This window comes from Ambystoma mexicanum, chromosome 2q (genome assembly GCF_040938575.1).
Source record: "Ambystoma mexicanum isolate Mex_15411 chromosome 2q, UKY_AmexF1_1, whole genome shotgun sequence".
In the NCBI taxonomy this organism is placed as follows: Eukaryota; Metazoa; Chordata; class Amphibia; order Caudata; family Ambystomatidae; genus Ambystoma; species Ambystoma mexicanum.
This window is the reverse complement of record NC_090924.1, coordinates 451753239-451769970: the sequence shown is the minus strand read 5'-3', so window position 1 is coordinate 451769970 and position 16732 is coordinate 451753239. Positions and strand designations below refer to the sequence as shown.

General features: G+C 41.8%; 1 protein-coding gene across 1 annotated transcript in view; it reads right to left on the bottom strand.

Moving 5' to 3' along the window:
* Window positions 1–4026: 4026 nt before the first annotated feature.
* Window positions 4027–16732, bottom strand: part of LOC138569509 (myosin-4-like) — a 31305-nt gene continuing 18599 nt past the window's right edge. The window contains exons 25-40 of the mRNA XM_069647544.1: window positions 13963–14053; window positions 13472–13861; window positions 13233–13359; window positions 12079–12197; window positions 10819–11015; window positions 10547–10730; window positions 10292–10457; window positions 9733–9857; window positions 9328–9636; window positions 9015–9218; window positions 8794–8919; window positions 8458–8628; window positions 8265–8369; window positions 7138–7233; window positions 5922–6056; window positions 4027–4185 (exon numbers count right to left, since the gene is read on the bottom strand). Of these exons, the coding sequence (XP_069503645.1) occupies window positions 4165–4185; window positions 5922–6056; window positions 7138–7233; window positions 8265–8369; window positions 8458–8628; window positions 8794–8919; window positions 9015–9218; window positions 9328–9636; window positions 9733–9857; window positions 10292–10457; window positions 10547–10730; window positions 10819–11015; window positions 12079–12197; window positions 13233–13359; window positions 13472–13861; window positions 13963–14053 (2566 nt within the window). The 3' untranslated portion in view covers window positions 4027–4164. The remainder of the gene's footprint in view (window positions 4186–5921; window positions 6057–7137; window positions 7234–8264; window positions 8370–8457; window positions 8629–8793; window positions 8920–9014; window positions 9219–9327; window positions 9637–9732; window positions 9858–10291; window positions 10458–10546; window positions 10731–10818; window positions 11016–12078; window positions 12198–13232; window positions 13360–13471; window positions 13862–13962; window positions 14054–16732) is intronic.

Here is a 16732-nt window from a genome sequence, read left to right as displayed (position 1 = left end):
GGCACTCAACCATTAAGTCACTAATGACCCATCATTAGTGATTTTGTGCCCTACATTCTGATTGGAGGGGCTGCTCTTGGCTGCAGGTTGACTTAACAGCTCTTTGTTGTGCGGCAGCATTGATTGTGGCCCTGTGTGTTGTGTGTTTTGCTGGCAGACACAGCACTGCAGACAGTGCAGAGAAAGTAGCCCAGCTCAGGTAGGGGGGCACAAGGGGTTGCCCAGGATTTCAGAGGGGGGGGCCTGCCCACCAGCCTTCCTAGCAACGCCACTGGTTCCATGCCATAAGGATTCCGGGAAAAGGCATTGCTGAACAGAGGCTTCGCATGGTATGCTGTACCCTGATAAAGCGACCTCCGGGAGACGCTGCTTTGGAAGCACATTGGGACGTGCAGCGTCTTGCAAAAGCTGCACACAATTGCTTGCAGCCACTCCTCATCCGTTTTGGGGCTGGAAGGGTGCAATAAGGAGCCTGGAAAGTTACGATGTGGAGGGTGAGGGGGTAACGGGGTCAGGCGATGTAAGGCTGGGTGGTGGAATTGGGAAGTGAAGTATTGGCGAGAGAACACCCGTTGAACATCGATAGGGGGAGCAGGAGGGTTAGGGGGAGAGGCAGTCCTGTTTCTTGGCCCGGGCTGAGCGGGCAATGGCCCGGGGCACAGAGCTAAAGAGCTCATAAGGGGGGCGCAGTAAGGGGCCCACCCAGAAAGGTGTTTCCGACCTTGCTGGACAACAGATGAAGCAGCCTGCTGTGTCGGTGTGTGCTCCTGTGTGATGTGCGGCTGGCTGCTCTCTGCCGACTGTGATGCGTTGGCATATATAAACAAAGGATTGCATATTCCAAATGCAGCGTGTGAGATGCTCTGGACTCACACACCCTGTGCCCCTCATTCGTTGTGCTGACAGCCTTTCAAGTGGGGCAATTTATAAGTGATGGCTCACTTAACGAGCCATTGTTTTTACACATTGTGCGCTCAACATTTCAGTGTTAAGAACTGAACATGGGGCATTTGTTATTCACCAGGCCTGTACAAGTATCGGTTAGCTGAAGAAACCTATGCATTCTTCAAAGAGAATTAAAATGCCACACAGGAACATTTTAAAACTATTTTCTTTATTTTCATGTCTCTTTATCTGACACAACAATACGTTTTTTTATATCACTTTTTATTTACACATGGCGCATCCCTGGGAAGGTTAACTGTCATTTTCTTGCTAAGTATTCTGGTGGCTGCTTTGGGACATGGACTAAATGCATCCGCTCAGCATCAAAGGTCTTTTCGTTTTCTAAACAAGCCACTGCCTAGCGCGCCACCAGATGGCACCGCAATGTCACTTGTCACCTTGATTAGCAAAGCAGGGTGTATTGTGTCACTGTGCAGACAAATCAATGCTGTGGCAAATCAATGCTGTGATATGTTTGCAGCAATGATTTGTGCGCTACACATGTCTCCACGCTGTTGGTTAATGGTGTCTATGTGATGCTCCCTTATGTAACAGAACATATACCTGTTGTTGTCTGATGTGCCCAATGTCCATACAAGAGCACACTGGGATGTTTTGTGTATGTGGCTCTGATGAGCATGCCCTACTGTGCCCACACTTAAACACATAAAGCAATCAAAGAAGTTGCCTCATATTACATCCACTAGGCCAAACGCCCTTTCTACGCTGCCAACTATGATTTTCACTAGCTGCAGGCCAGCTCTAACGAGAAATGCTAATGACAGCTCTGTTAGATAAAGCATGGTCCTGCTCTTATTTTGCTGGAATAACCCCTGAGGCCTGTGTAATAGTGAGGAGGTAGTGGCTGAGGAACTGTGGACCCTTTACCATGCATTAGAAGCCAATTTTGTTTAAAACCCTTCATCAGCTTATTACTGGTCAGGCTCAAGTTTGTAAGTGGTACAATCCTTTCTGTGTTGCCTTTCTGTGCATTGTTTATTGGGTCTCTCTTGTACGGTATCCTTCCCAGTCTGTAGATATAATTCCCTAAAGATGTTTCTGTATTGGGGTTGGGCATACCCACAGTGAGACCCAGCCCTTCCTCATCTACAATTCTTCAGAAACAAGGAGCAAAAGAGTCCTTGTACCACATTTGAGTGGCTGGTGTTGCAGTCATTTAATACTCGCATCCAAAAATGTAAGCTGTCCAAATGAGCATGTATGGTTCATGATTACAACAATTTTAATGTTAGGGTGAGTATTTTGAACTGTGATGTGAGCACCAAGCCATGCATCGGTTATGCATTTAGAGATTCACACATACAATCCTTTTATCACAGACTTGCTTATCAAATGTAGAGATCTCTGATCACTGTTATAGTCCTGAAATGCTCTGTGATTTAATGCAAAGCATGCGTAAATCCTCATTGGTGCTATTTGTCCCCTTTCCCACTCTCAGAGAGGTATTTTGAAAGAGTACAATAAGAGTGTACCAGACTGTCCATCTTGGAATGATAACCTTTTATCAGAAAATAATTTGTATGATTAGTCTAGTATTGCCCCTTGCGAAATACAAGTGAGGTCGTACGAACAGAACACCTGCAGCACAGGGCCAGTGGTCAGTGAGCCCTCAGACCTCGGTAGGCTGATCACACCGCAGTGGGCTAGAACAGACCGTTTGAAACTGCATTCAGGCAAGGCCTTCCCTAAGAGCAGGTGACAGAAAAACCATTTACTTGGGCAGCAACAGCTGTGTTTTCACATTAGAATTCTTCTGTGAAGTACTTGCATTATAATGTAATTAAACTATCTTCATCTATATAGCAATTATTTATTGATATTGAGGAGGGGTTTTATCGCATGACAGAGGTGTGGTTTGGGAGTGACGTGAGCACGTCGGGGAGGGGAGGCGCATTCTGATGTTTTGCCCTGGGCACCAAGTTGGCTAGAAACTGTCCTGGGGGGAGTTGAGGGTTGCCAGTGGGTGAGGGGCAATTGTAAAGGCAGAGGGAGTGTTGATCATGCATGAAAATGGTTTAAGATGACCCCATCTGAAAAAGCCCAACCCTAAAAAGACAGTGCTCTGTGAAGTGTGGCATTCGTTAGTAAGGCTGCTGCAGTATAAATGGTGTGGCATAGGTGGAGTGCTGTTAGAAGTGGCCTTAATTGCAGTTGGCATAGAATGGATGTCAGGAACACACAGAACTATATAGGCATAGTTGTGTTGATGTTTTTGACTGTGCTTATAAAATCTCTTTCTTTTAGTTGTATTCTCCTAAAGTACACTGATGATGATCACCGAAGAAAATTAAATGCATACTGAACCAGAAAGCACATTTTCTAGTTTTGGCTGTAAGGTGGCACGTTAGCGCCACCTATAAACCGAAACTAATGCATTGGAGTACAGATAGGGAGAGGTGGGATAGGGGGGACACAATGGTTGCAGGTGTTTGGATATTTACCCACTCATTAACCCACTCATTAATGGCCATTTCCACCCACTTCCTGCCCCTCCCTGCCCAAAACACACCAGCCTGGGATCTCTTTGGGCTAACTTTATCCATCCTTAAAATCAAACTTTGCATTTTAAATGTTTCCAAAGCATTCTTCCCAGAGCAAACGGTTGAATTGGTGCTGTAACCACACTACTGGTATAATAAAAATGTTTTAACCAGGTCTGGCTTTAGCTACTTGACTTATAAGTAGTGTGCGTGTTCTTCACTGACGTCCTCGTAAAAACAAGCATTAGCAAAGCCAACAGTTTTGGCTTCTGTATAGGTATTAGATAGGCATTTCCCAGACACTGCTATCAAATTCCCAGGTACGTGCACAATTCTGAAGCTGCTACCATTAATGGCCAGGAAGTGCCATTACGGCAATGCATGGCTAATATCTTTCCCATTTCTACACAAAAGCCAAAACTGTTGGCATCGCCAATGCTTGATTTGTTTATTTACGTGTAAGACTTGGTGTTTTGATGTGGCAGTATTAGGCATTTTAGAGCCTTCATGTTAATTTGTACATATTGCAAGCTGATGAAAAATAAGTTTCACTAGAAATATAATTACCCAAAAGAAGACATTTGTTAAGCAGTTGAAATATTTATTTTTACAGAGGTAGATATGTGAAAATAAATACATAATTTACAAAGTTCAGAGAGGAACATTAAAATTTACATTTTGCAAATTTCAGCTCGTTCCCTTAATTTGTGAGGTTTGTTCATTCTTCGCTGTCAGCTTTCTGAAAAAAAGAAATACTGTTCAATCTATGATGACAATAAAACGATTTGAGTAACACTTCATGTTCCTTTTTAATATTGGGACACGGGGAATTAATTGCAAAATTACAAAATACATGTTTATATTTTTATCTTGTGGAAAGCAAAAAAGAAAATTAAAACTATAATATACTTGAGGGCTTCAAAACTTAATGGCAGATGCATATGTTTTGTGTGATTTTTATTTCTCCTGTTTCAAATCTGTTTGTTTACTTGCAAACCCATTATGCCATCATTACGCGTAGCTCAGCCCTTTGAAATGGCGGCATGGTGGCATATAGCATTATTTGAAAAAAACAAATGAACAAAGATAATACGTAAGATTACAGGATCTCAAGATTTCTGACTTCAATCTGCAAGTCGTTCCTCAGGCTAAACATCTATTTACTAAAAGTCTGCTACTCGATTATGTCTAACAGATTTTGTATGTGTTGCTTTTGCAAAAATAATTCAGCATTCTTGCTGGTTCTTTGAGTACTATCATGAATGGTCCCTTTCCTCAGCCTCCTTAACTCTTCACCAGCTTACTAGAGGGCTTTCAATGAGCCATCTTGATTAACTTGTCTTCTGCTTAAATGCCTTAACAAGGGTTGGTTGCATGTCCACCCAACACCGCTGATGATACACCTAGTTTGAAAGAAAACCTTTGTAGTACTACCATTTGAGCCCCTAAATATCCACAAAACAATGTTCCCATATGTTCAAAGCATTTTTCTTCTGTATATTATTATTAAATAGTATCAAAACACATATTTCCGTCTTTCTGCAGTATAGTTCAAATACAAAATGAAAAGGTGAGCAGCAAACTACTTTGCTGCAAAGTCCCAAAGGGTTACACGTATTCCGTGTAAAGAAAATCATATTTCATACCCTTGTTAGGATCCTTCATGAGGCCGTGTTACAGTGAACAATTAGGTCTATGTCCTAGCTTTTCTCATAATGGAGAAGGACGGGAGTTTTCACACGCATAATGTTAAGTGGTATTTGTCATGTGGACATATTGCTCGGCCTTTGTCTCCTTTAGAGGCTTGCCTCGGATCTGTTATAAATGAGACACTTTATTGTGTACATGAGCTTTAATTTTGAGATCAAAGATGAATGCATCTTGCTTCCTTCTGCATTTCGCAGACGTGTTCCTACTTTGGAAAAACAGAAAGTCTTTGAGCAGGCCTGCTCAAATGCAACTTCTTGTCCAGGCTTACTCTGCATCTCTTCGAACATCATATGCCTGCGTCATTAGCTCCCAGTGAGATGCACAGTTCACCCAGAATCAATTTTCAAAAATATTGGTTTGTGCCACCCTTTTTGGTTTCAATCGCTTACTTTCCCCATGTGTTAGAAAATACGAAGAGGCTAGCATTCATGAGAAATAGGAGGTACCCTTCAGTGACCCAGCTGCACGTCGCTCATTTTGATCTCTGGCATTAAATATCCAACCCAGCCAGTGTCCTGCCCGTTGCAGTCTCTGATGCAATGGTGGGATTGCACTCCCATGCAAAGAGATCCTCCTGTCACATGTGCTTCCAGATTGTACAGATGAGTGTAAACAATCTCCTACCTTTCATGCATGATATACTAGCATGCTACTGATGTCAGGAATGTTTCTTCCTGAAATTGGATAGAACGATACACAGGGAAGAAACAAAGCGACTGATAAATACCTAACAATTTCTGTCTCTGTCTAATTTATTTATCTTACCTTGCTTCCTACATCACGACTTTTGGTCCTGAGCTTATTCACTTGTGATTCCGCAATGTCAGCCCGTTCCTCAGCTTCTTCAAGCTCATGTTGCACTTTTCTGAATCGGCTCAGATGTGCATTGGCTTGTTCCTCCTAGAATAATTAAAAAAACACACCATACCTTAGTAGTTAAACTGTAATGTTCATGGATGTAATTTTATTCCAATTCAAGATGTATTTGAACGATACTTGTGAAACAATATATAATTTACTAGGTATATTCTGTTTTGCAATAATTAGTAACAATTATTCTTCATATATTTTCATTTCCTTTGTGGTAGCCCAGGGAGAGGAATTGTTCTACAATTTTTACACAGAAACATTCCGTTCTAACCTGATACAGTTTCCCTCTGCCGAAAATTAAACATTGATGCCTGTATACACTAACAGGCGTGTTTCAAATTGCATTTTAAAGCCCATAAGTACTAAAGAAGTGTTGTTTTTCTAACTCTCCATAGCAGGGGTCTGCAACCCTTGGCTCTCCGAATGTTTTGGACTACAATTCCCATCATCCATAACCAGCATATTCAATAGCCAGATATCATGGGAATTGTAGTTCTAAACACCTGGAGAGTCAAAGGTTGCAGACCCCTGCTCTAAAGTAATCACTTCCGTGGTCGGAGGAGTACAAGGCTGCTAACTGTCCATCAGTCCGAGCCTACGTCCTTTACACCCCCCAACAAGTGCGTGATAACTATTTGCACAACAGGTCTTAGTCTTGAGTGTTAATAGTTTACAAGTGTTTTCTTTGGATGGGAGACAGACTGCGCAAGACTTGCGCGTGCCCAATCTCCGGGTTCAAAAAACGAAAAACAAGATAGTCTCCTCCATAGGAAATAGAAATGGAAGCAGGTCCCTTTTCTATTGTGTCAGCCGGTGAAAACAGGAAGGGGTGTGGCAGCTGAAGCCTGGACTGCAGGAATGTAGGAATGTAAGGAAGGTCCAAAGGGGGTGTTGGAGATGACACGGGACTTGGGTAGCAGGGGGTTAGGGGAGGAAATGGGGGCCGCAGTGCTAAAGCACCAAAAAAAGATGGTGGCACCCAGGGAAGAGGTACGGGTGGAGGGTGAAATACAGGCAGTCACTGGCAGTTTCTACCCACATTTCCTGCCACCTGATTTGCTGAGCACTCTTCCCCAGGTGTGAATCATCTGTATAAAAACATTAAACTTACAGTTTCCTCTGCTTGTCTCTTGTAGGCTTTAACCTTCAACTGCAGTTTGTCTGCCAGATCCTGGAGTCTCATGACATTCTTCTTATCTTCCTCTGACTAAAAAAATGTACACATTAGAAAGAAACAAGAGATGAGCAGATTTTTTTCCCTAATACTGTCAAAAACTATGTTTCAAAGTGTCAGAGCCCCTCTACTGAGAGGTTTTGTAGAGAATTCAGATGTGTACTCCTTACTCACTTAGAGAGGCTCAGCTTCACCTCACTGATGAGGTTCAAGCAAATGTCTGAGGTTGCTGGTGGTACTCTTGTTCAGGTCAGAATGGCCCAGAATTTCGGTGCTAGACTGCTCTTGTGGGTGGGACCAGACTAATACGCAAATTAATATTTCTTCTTTCTGAAGGGCACAGTAAGCTCAAACGTAGTTGTAGACCATCCTGAGTGGTGTACGTATTATAGAACTGGTTATTTGAACTATGTTTGTTCTTAGTAGAGGGGCTCCCACACATTTGTACATTTTACTAACAATCATGTTGAGGTTTCAGAGCCAGTTCCAAGTAAGTTGGAACACGTGTTTAGTTTTTAATAAATGTCAATGCTGCTATGTATAATATGTTCATTGCCCCGTATCTTTTTCAATATCACACTTGATTTTATGATAGCATTCGTAATTACTAAACAATTCCGCATGCACTGTTGAGTGCAATAATGTGAGCTACTTAAAGTGGTTGGAAACAAAGAAACTATTGAAAAATCAAAACACTCACAATGGACTGTGATTTTTGGAGGATAGTCCAGGTTAAAGCAAAGCCTGGGGCCACTGCCAGGTACAAATGGGAGTGTATTAGCAAACTTGATGGGCGTGGTGCTCTTTCCTACTGTCAACATCTAATTGTATGGAAATTGGGTTCCAGGAACACAGTGATGTAGATTCTAAGCTCACATCCCTGCTTATACCTCTGATTCATGATGTTGCTACTGCTCTATTGTTTAGCTTTTGTTATCTAATCTGCAGCTCTGTATATTTATAGTGTCTCAAAGTGTGTTCAAATAGCCATAAGGTGGCATATTCATGCTATACAAAACACTATAATTAAATAGTTCAAACATGAAGATAAAGACAAAACTTACCTGGTAGGTCAGTTCTTTCACTCTTCTCTCGTACTTGCGGACACCCTTAATGGCTTCTACTCCACGTTTCTGCTCAGATTCAAGTTCATTCTCCAGCTCGTGTACCTGAGATAAAACTTGATATGAATATCATGTAGGTAATTGATAAATACCTCACAACCATATTGGTGTGAATGTCCTGATTGTAACTCACTCTGCTTTCCAGTTTCTGGAGCTGCTTCTTCCCTCCCTTCATTGCAAGCTGCTCAGCCTCATCCAGGCGATGCTGCAGGTCCTTCACGGTCTGCTCCAGGTTCTTCTTCATCCTCTCAAGGTGGGCACTTGTGTCTTGCTCTTTCTTCAGTTCTTCAGCCATCATGGCAGCCTTAAAGGAAGCATAAAAATATTGTTTTGAATGCACATTCTATATACAATTTTGACATAAGCTGAACTAATGATTTAGATTTTTTTCATGTTATTTTTGGTGCCTCTGCAGTACAGTCTTACTCTAATAAAATGCTAAATGCTTCGTCCACTGCAAAAAACTTACATCAGTTATGGCCTTCTTGGCTTTTTCTTCAGCATTTCTAGATTCTTGGATGGCTTCCTCCACTTCACTCTGAAGTTGGGTGCTGTCACTCTCAAGCTTCTTCTTGGTGTTAATAAGACTTGTGTTCTGTACAAAATAAGACAGACATTATGTAGCGTTCCTTGAGCATGCCAACAAAATTAATTGGGGACTTATGAGTGTTAAGTGTAAAAACTCTCTACCTGAGAATGGAGAAGCTGCAAACGTTCGCTTGCATCCAAAAGTTCTTGTTCAGCAACTTTGCGGGATCTTTCTGTCTGTTCAAGTGCAGCCCGCATCTCTTCAAGTTCTGCCTGTTGCAGATTGTTTCTGCGTTCAGTGACAGCCACCTGTTCTTTCAAGTCATCTTGTCCTCTAGTTGCGTCATCAAGATGAAGTTGGGCATCCTTTAGGGCGAAGGAAGCATTTTTTTTGCATTAATTACCTTTTAAGGAAACAGTACGAGAAGCACATGTAAACAAGATTTCTTGTGCTGCATACAATAACAGTACATACCTTGAGTTGCCCTTGTACGTTTCTGAGGTGCTTCTGTGCTTCTGCAGCTTGGCGGTTGGCATGGCTAAGCTGAATCTCAATTTCATTCAGATCTCCCTCCATTTTCTTCTTCAGCCTCAGAGCATCATTCCTGCTCCTGATCTCAGAATCTAAAGTGCTCTGCAGAGAATCCACAGCTCTCTGGTTGTTCCTCTTCAGCTGTTCAATTTCCTCGTCTTTTTCAGCAATCTTTCTATCAACCTCAGATTTGATTTGATTGAGTTCAAGCTGAGTACGCAGAATCTTTGCCTCTTCATGTTCCAATGTTCCCTATCGTGACAAAAAAATAGTACATTGGAGAGAATTCTTAGATTTGTAATAGCAAGAATACAGTATTCTTTCCCTTGTTAAAGCATATTGACATACCTCAGCTTCCTCCAATGCAGCTTGGAATTCACTCTTTTCTTGTTCAACTTGTTTCTTGGCCTTTTCTAATTCATGGATGGCCTTTCCTGTTTCCCCGATCTGTTCAGTGAGATCTGAGATCTCCTCTGCAAGCAAAGCATACATGAAATTGTGGTTATCCTTTGTGCTTCATATTAATGTAGGGCAACTAGTGCACTAACTGCATGGAGAGGCTGTACTCATTGTTTGAACGAAGCAGATAAACCATTTTGCATTTTCTACTCCATGTCATAAACTTGTTTTTATTCTGTCTGAAAAAACAACAGTTATCATGGACAACACTTCTTTTATGGAGTATGATTGTTTCTCATGGCCAAAATAAAAGTGCATTTTGCATATGTATGTGATGACTCTTTAGGATTTCTTGCTTGGAATGTATGATGGTCGGAAAAAGATAATAAGCATTTGTTGTGGGGCAGTTGTTTTCATGCACACTAGCTCCGATGGTTTGTTGAACAAATGCTAATGCTGGCGGCTTTGTTTGATCATAGTTGCTTATGGTGCAAATGGGGAAACTTACGTTGCAAGTTCTTGTTTTCACGTTTCAGGGTTTCAAGATGGTCCAGAGACTCTTCATACGCATTCTTCATCTTGAAGATCTCGGTGCTCAAGGAACGGGCATCCTTCTGTGATGCATCCAGTTCAGCTTGTGCTTCTTCAAACTTCTGTTTCCATTCAGCCAGAACCTTTTTCAAAAAAGTGTAACATTTAGCTTAAAGTCGGTGGAGAACAATATAAAATGCCCACTATAAAAGTATGTTGTCTAAATTTGTACCTTATCAAAGTTCCTCTGTTTCTTGTCAAGAGCTGCAGCAGCACTGTTAGATCTTTCAACATCAATCATGAGATCCTCCACTTCAGCTTGTAGCCTCTGCTTGGTCTTTTCCAGTGAAGCACATTTGGAATTCACGGCCTCTACCTGTTCTTCAGCATCCTGTAGTCTCTGAGCAAGCTTCTTCCTAATAATTTGCAAGTGTGATTGAGTTTTAGAAATTGAAAAATACATTTAAATGAAAATATTTGCTTGTCATATTAAACTTGGCATACTTGGCCTCTTCCAGTTCCTCTGTGCGCTGAATGGCATCAGTTTCATATTTGGTCCTCCACTGAGCAACTTCTCCATTAGCTTTGGAGAGCGAACGCTGGAGCTCGGCTTTGGCTTCTTGTTCCTCCTCATATTGCTCACGGAGCAAATCACAGTCATGTCTTGCAGATTGTAAGGCATGTGCCAGTGCGTTCTTGGCCTGCAAGCAGATAAAGATGTGAAAGCATCAGATACATTGTTGAGGTACTTATTATGTTAGGACTCCCTAACAAAACAGTATAAAGCTGATTTGTCTTTCTTAGCCGTAGTGAATATCATCAAATCTTAGCAATGTGAATATTGAGCAGAATAAGTTGTTTCAGTGTTGTAAGGGTAGCATGAAGTTTGCTAATGGCTTTCTAATCCCTTTCTGTCATGCTGTGCCGAAGAACAGGCCAGATTTCCCCTGACTGTGACGTTTTGCCTGAAGGCCAATATAGCTCTGAATGGAAGTGATCTGGGCCCATGTGTAGCCGCTGCTTCCTTCTTGGGATTCAGAGAGTGGCTAGGCTCACTATCCTCCTCACACCTCAATACCTACTCGAGGCATATCTTAATGTGGATGGTATTTCCCTAGCCTTCGCTGACATTGTGAACCTCAAAGGAATCACAGCCTTAGGAGGGGGCGAGCCGTATTTGCATGATTTCCTGCTGCTTTACAATGCACCTTGGTTCATCAAGCATTCTGTAATTGTCACATCTTCCATCCCAATGGTAGAATACTAGTAGGCAGTATATCTGTGTGCAGTGTACGTTCATCACATCGTAGTAGATTTTATCGAGGACGATTTGATCGAATTTCTTTAACCAAATTTCACTGCAAATATATGTGGAGATGTGGGTTAGGGTGATAATTAAGGTGGGGGATCTAAGGGTGTTGCGGGGATCTCCCCCGTATATATTTGCGGTGAAAAAAATAGTATCAAAGCGTCCTCGAAAAAAACAACTCAATTAAATCACGTAGATCAATAGTGTGCTGCTGTTACTATCGGATGGCAACACCCTCCTCTTTGTGAAATTGAGATCACTATATGCTGTACTGTACGATAATTGATCGGCTCATTGGGACCATAGGGATGATAATCAGTTATACCATCACCTTTGTTTTGATGGCAGTCATTATACTGTAATTTGTAGGTTGATCAAATGTTGGTCTTGTATTCCTAGTTTACAATTTCATAGGTACATAAGGGCCTACATAAGGGCCATATAATATGATGTACCTTTGTTTCCTCTTCCAGTTGCCTTTTCAGTTCTTCCGTTTGCTGAGTGAAAGCTTGTTTTCCTCTTGTCAGCTGAGAAATCAGAGATTCTTTCTCCTCCAGTTGTCGGGAGAGCTCACCTGTCAAAAATAATTTGCCATGCATTATTTTGCATATACTTTGTATATCACTATTTTAGCACATTTTTGATTAGGGTACTGGGAAATGGCTAACCCGATTATGTCTACACTTTCAGCTACCATACCTCTAAATGATATAATGTTCACATATAACACCTGCAAGCCTCTTAAATACAGGGCATGAAGGATTTTTGTCACTCATTTGAATCTATAAAAGAAAATGTATTCTTAATGTTTTTCGCACCATCGTCTCTTCCAAGTAACTCTGGAAAACTGTTTCTATCTAACAAACACAGAGCAACACTTGCCTAATTGAATGTCATGTTACCATCATTTATTCTCTGGTAACCGATAATGCATTGTAAGGGAAAACTTTAGCTTTGTAGTACTTTGTCTTGGCCTGTCCAATATTAATCAATTGCTTAAGTTATTAATGATGGAATGAATAGTGCTGTACTATCTTGTTGTACTTGAAAATGTGGTTTATATATTGAGCAGTTTTTGAAACCATGATATAAGAAGTTGTGACAGATTAAAAACAAGTAAATAGCAAGATCAGACAATAATAGAAAGACCAGAAAAGACACATTTGCAATTGGTTTGAATCACCACTAACTAATTTCTGTATGGCTGGTCAGAGACTCTAACAATGACGCAAAATATATTAAGAACTTGAAAAACAACTAGTAATAAAAACATGCTAAAGAAAAGTGATGTAATGGAACACAAGTCTTCAATATTCAATACTATGTATTCTGAAAGGACCTATAGGAAAATTCAAAGAAGTTTGTTTTTTGGTTGAAAACGGTTTCATATTTTTTTGTAGCATGTTTCTTTAAGTAGCTGTGAAGAGACTAAAATTACCTATATTTTAAAGCAGTCCTGATGTTAACTGTTTGGTGGAGTGTTTTGAATTTGAAGGCTTGCATGGACTGCAATATCACACGTGTTGCTAAAGTGGAAATCTGTTTACTTTTAGTGCAATTCTTATCATATTTAATTTTTTCTTTAGGATATTATAAAGTTAATACATACCATTTTCAGTCTGGAAGCGTGCTTTCTGGGTTGTGAGGTCATTGATAAGACGCTGATGTTCATCGTCTTTAGTCTTAACTTCACTAAGCTGGTCCTCCAACAAGCGGCTCAACTTTTCAAGGTTGGCCTGGAAAACAAATAACATTAACATTAGTTCTTCCACATTCATACTCTTTCCTAATCCTAACTTGTAAGTAAATCACTGCGTGCTGAATAATTGAATGCTCCCAACTCCATACCTTGGACTTTGAAACATTCTCCATGTTGCTAGAAAGGTCATCAATTTCCATTTTAAATTCACTCTTTTCTTTTTCCAGCTTTTGTTTGACTCGCTGTAGGTTATCAATCTGTTCCCCAAGTTCTGCAACGCTGTCGGCATGCTTCTTACGCAGGGCGGCAGCGGTAGCTTCATGCTGCAGAGTGGACTCTTCCAGGTCCCGTCTCAGTTTCTGGAACTCTGCTTCACGCTTCTTGTTCATTTCAATCTGGGCTGAAGTGGCTCCACCAGCTTCTTCCAGTCTTTCACTGATTTCCTCCAGTTCCCTGGATAGATCGGACCTCTGTTTCTCAACCTTTGCCCGAGCTGCACGCTCAGCTTCAATTTCCTCCTCAAGTTCTTCAATTCGGGCCTGAAAGATTAGATCATTTTAATGTTAAATTTCAATGCAAATTTGCATATACGTGACCACAATATACACTGAAGTGTTGCTGTAACTGTCAAATTAAGTACCTGAAGTTCTTTGATTTTTTTCTGCAGCTGGGCCCCCAGAGATTGTTCATCCTCAATCTTGCTCTGTAGCTGGCTGAATTCAAAGTCCTTCCTGTTAAACATTATATACTGGTTAGGATCTGTAATTGGGTTGTAATAACTCTGGAATGATTGACTGTGCAATTTTAAGCCTTATAAATATTCGTGGTTTATCTAGTTCTCCTATGTGTAGGCTTCTGGAAACTCCATGCCTGCAACGTAAGGCATTGGAACATCCCTTGCAAAGTCAAAGATTTGTATGGAAGTCTCTGCACATCTCCACCATGCAGTACATGGTCCCATGGAACTGCCAGGACCTCATACTGTCCCTAGGGTACTTGTGTCATCTTTGGAAGGGAATTAGGGGTGTGGATAATCCCCAACAACATATTGGCCATCTATTATATTAGCAACCAGAGGGCACATTAGTTCTGCTTCTTTGCTGTGTGCAGGTGGTCCTGGGTCTTCACCGAGCGGTGTGACTTTTAGCGATGCATTTAGCAAGCACCTCCAACAGGCAATTGGACTCCCTTGGCAGCCTGATCAACACTATAACGAGTTGGAGCTGAGCAGCTCAGTATTCCCCTAATTTTCCATTAATGTGATCTTCCAGGCATAGAATTTTTCACCTCCCGCCAAAACAAGGGATGAATCACTGTCCCTTATCCTATAAGTTGGATGATGTCTCATCCTTAATTTCTCACCAAGATACATTTAGGTAAAAGTAGACTCTTGGATGTCCTACATTTGGATGACAAGAGACTATATGGGATCTTTATTTTGTTCTGTTGTTTTTGCCTCATCTATCCTTCAAATAAGTCTCCAACAGTTACGTGGAACTAGTAATTTGGGAAACTGTGTTCTTGGTTGCTGTCACCCCAGTCAGGTGGATCAATGAGCTACAGGCTCTGTCATCATGCTAGCCTTTTGTTAAATACAGATAATTTGTGCTTTGGATACACAGGGCTGTCCAACTCCAGGTCTCGAGGGGTGGGATGCTGACGGGTTTTCAGGATATCCCTCATTAATATTCATGAGGAACAATGTGCATACATTTAGAATCATTGTATGCAGATTTATCTAGTGAATATTAATGAGGGGTATCCTGACAACCCGACACGGATCCACCTCTCGAGGCCTGGAGTTGGACAACCCTGGGAGGAAACACCCTTACTTTTTGCCTAACTTATTATTAGAGAAAAAGAGTAATTCAGAAGCCTGTCTTCCTTCCTAAATCTTCCTTTAGTCCTAAGAGGACCCCTAAATATTTCAATGTTCAAGTCTTTAAATTTTGATCTTTACTATACAGTATACAGAAGGCTATTTGTTCTTTGGGTGGGTTGTTTGCCACACATTGGAGCACTTCTCTCGGTACGCAACAGCGCACTCTTGGGTGCTTCAAGGTGGCTGATCTCCTTCCCAGGAGAGCATACGTATGAATGCATTTGTGGTCAAGGTGGCAAATATTGTTCTCTATTGATATGACAGCTTGGATATCATCAGTAGATCAGCCACATGGGCCATGTACCGTGCATTCAGCAAACACTATCCAATGAATGCGATCTCTGTCTGACAGTAGATTTGAGTACATCTGGCAAGGCTCTTTTCTGACATTTACCTAGATGTTTTATTTGTGGCTGCCTTTCCTTCTGTTAGAAGACATGATTTTGAATCTCCCTATGAGGCTGATAGAATAGGCACTGGACATACCTTTAAAGACAACTTACTCATGTTAATGAGTCTTGTCCTGGTAGTCTTGTTTACTGTTACTCCTCCTTTCCTTAGACAGCCCAGCCCACTGTCTGCCGGTCTGTCTGTATCCATTGCATGCTTGAAGCTCAACCCCTCCAAGACCGAATTCCTACTCCTCAGTCCTGGCTATCAACCATGAACTCTGAGGGCTTCACACACGAGCTCACCCCCCGCGCCAAGGTTCCACATCTACACCTCTCCTTCAAGACACACATAGCTAAGAAAACTCAGACACTTGGTATCAGCTCTCCTTCCTGCGGAAAGTCAAGCCCTTCCTCCCTCAGACAGCTTTAGATCCACTGTTCAAACACTGGTCCTATCCCACCTGGATGGGGGCAATGCACTCCTTGAAGACCTCCCGTTGTCCTCCTTGTTCTTGCAAAAAAGTGTCCTACACGCGGCTGCACGCCTCTTCAAGGGTCTGCACAGATACAACCACATCCCCCGGCCTTCATCAACCTTCATTGGCTCCCACTGCACACACGAATCACCTTCAAGTGTTGTTGCATCATCTATAAGGTAGTCGCCCTCAAGCCACCCAGCTACCTCGCAGAGAAATTCAGCATCTCGAAGCCAGGCCACGGCAGACTTGAAATCCGCCACGGTAAAAAGGAAAGGACCAGAAAGTAAGCCTTCTGTGCCTATGCCCCAAGACTATGGAACCTCCTCCCTCTCGGCATCAGACTCGCTCCCACGCTTCTACAATTCAGAAAATAACTCAAGATCCACCTCTTCAAGGAGTCTCTTCTCCTCAACACATAGGCCATCACGTCGCCTCTCGCACCACCTGACTCACTATACGCCGCCTGCCCCTCTCGTACTTGCCCCTCTGTATTCTACCCCTGATGTATATCTGTTCTGTTGTTACCTCTGAAAAGCGCTCCTTTATGCATCTGTACTGTTGTATACCTCTGTAAAGCGCACTGTTATGTGTCTGTATTGTTGTATACCTCTGTAAAGCGCTCAGTCTTCTCTAAGCTAGGTCCACGCTCAATAAATA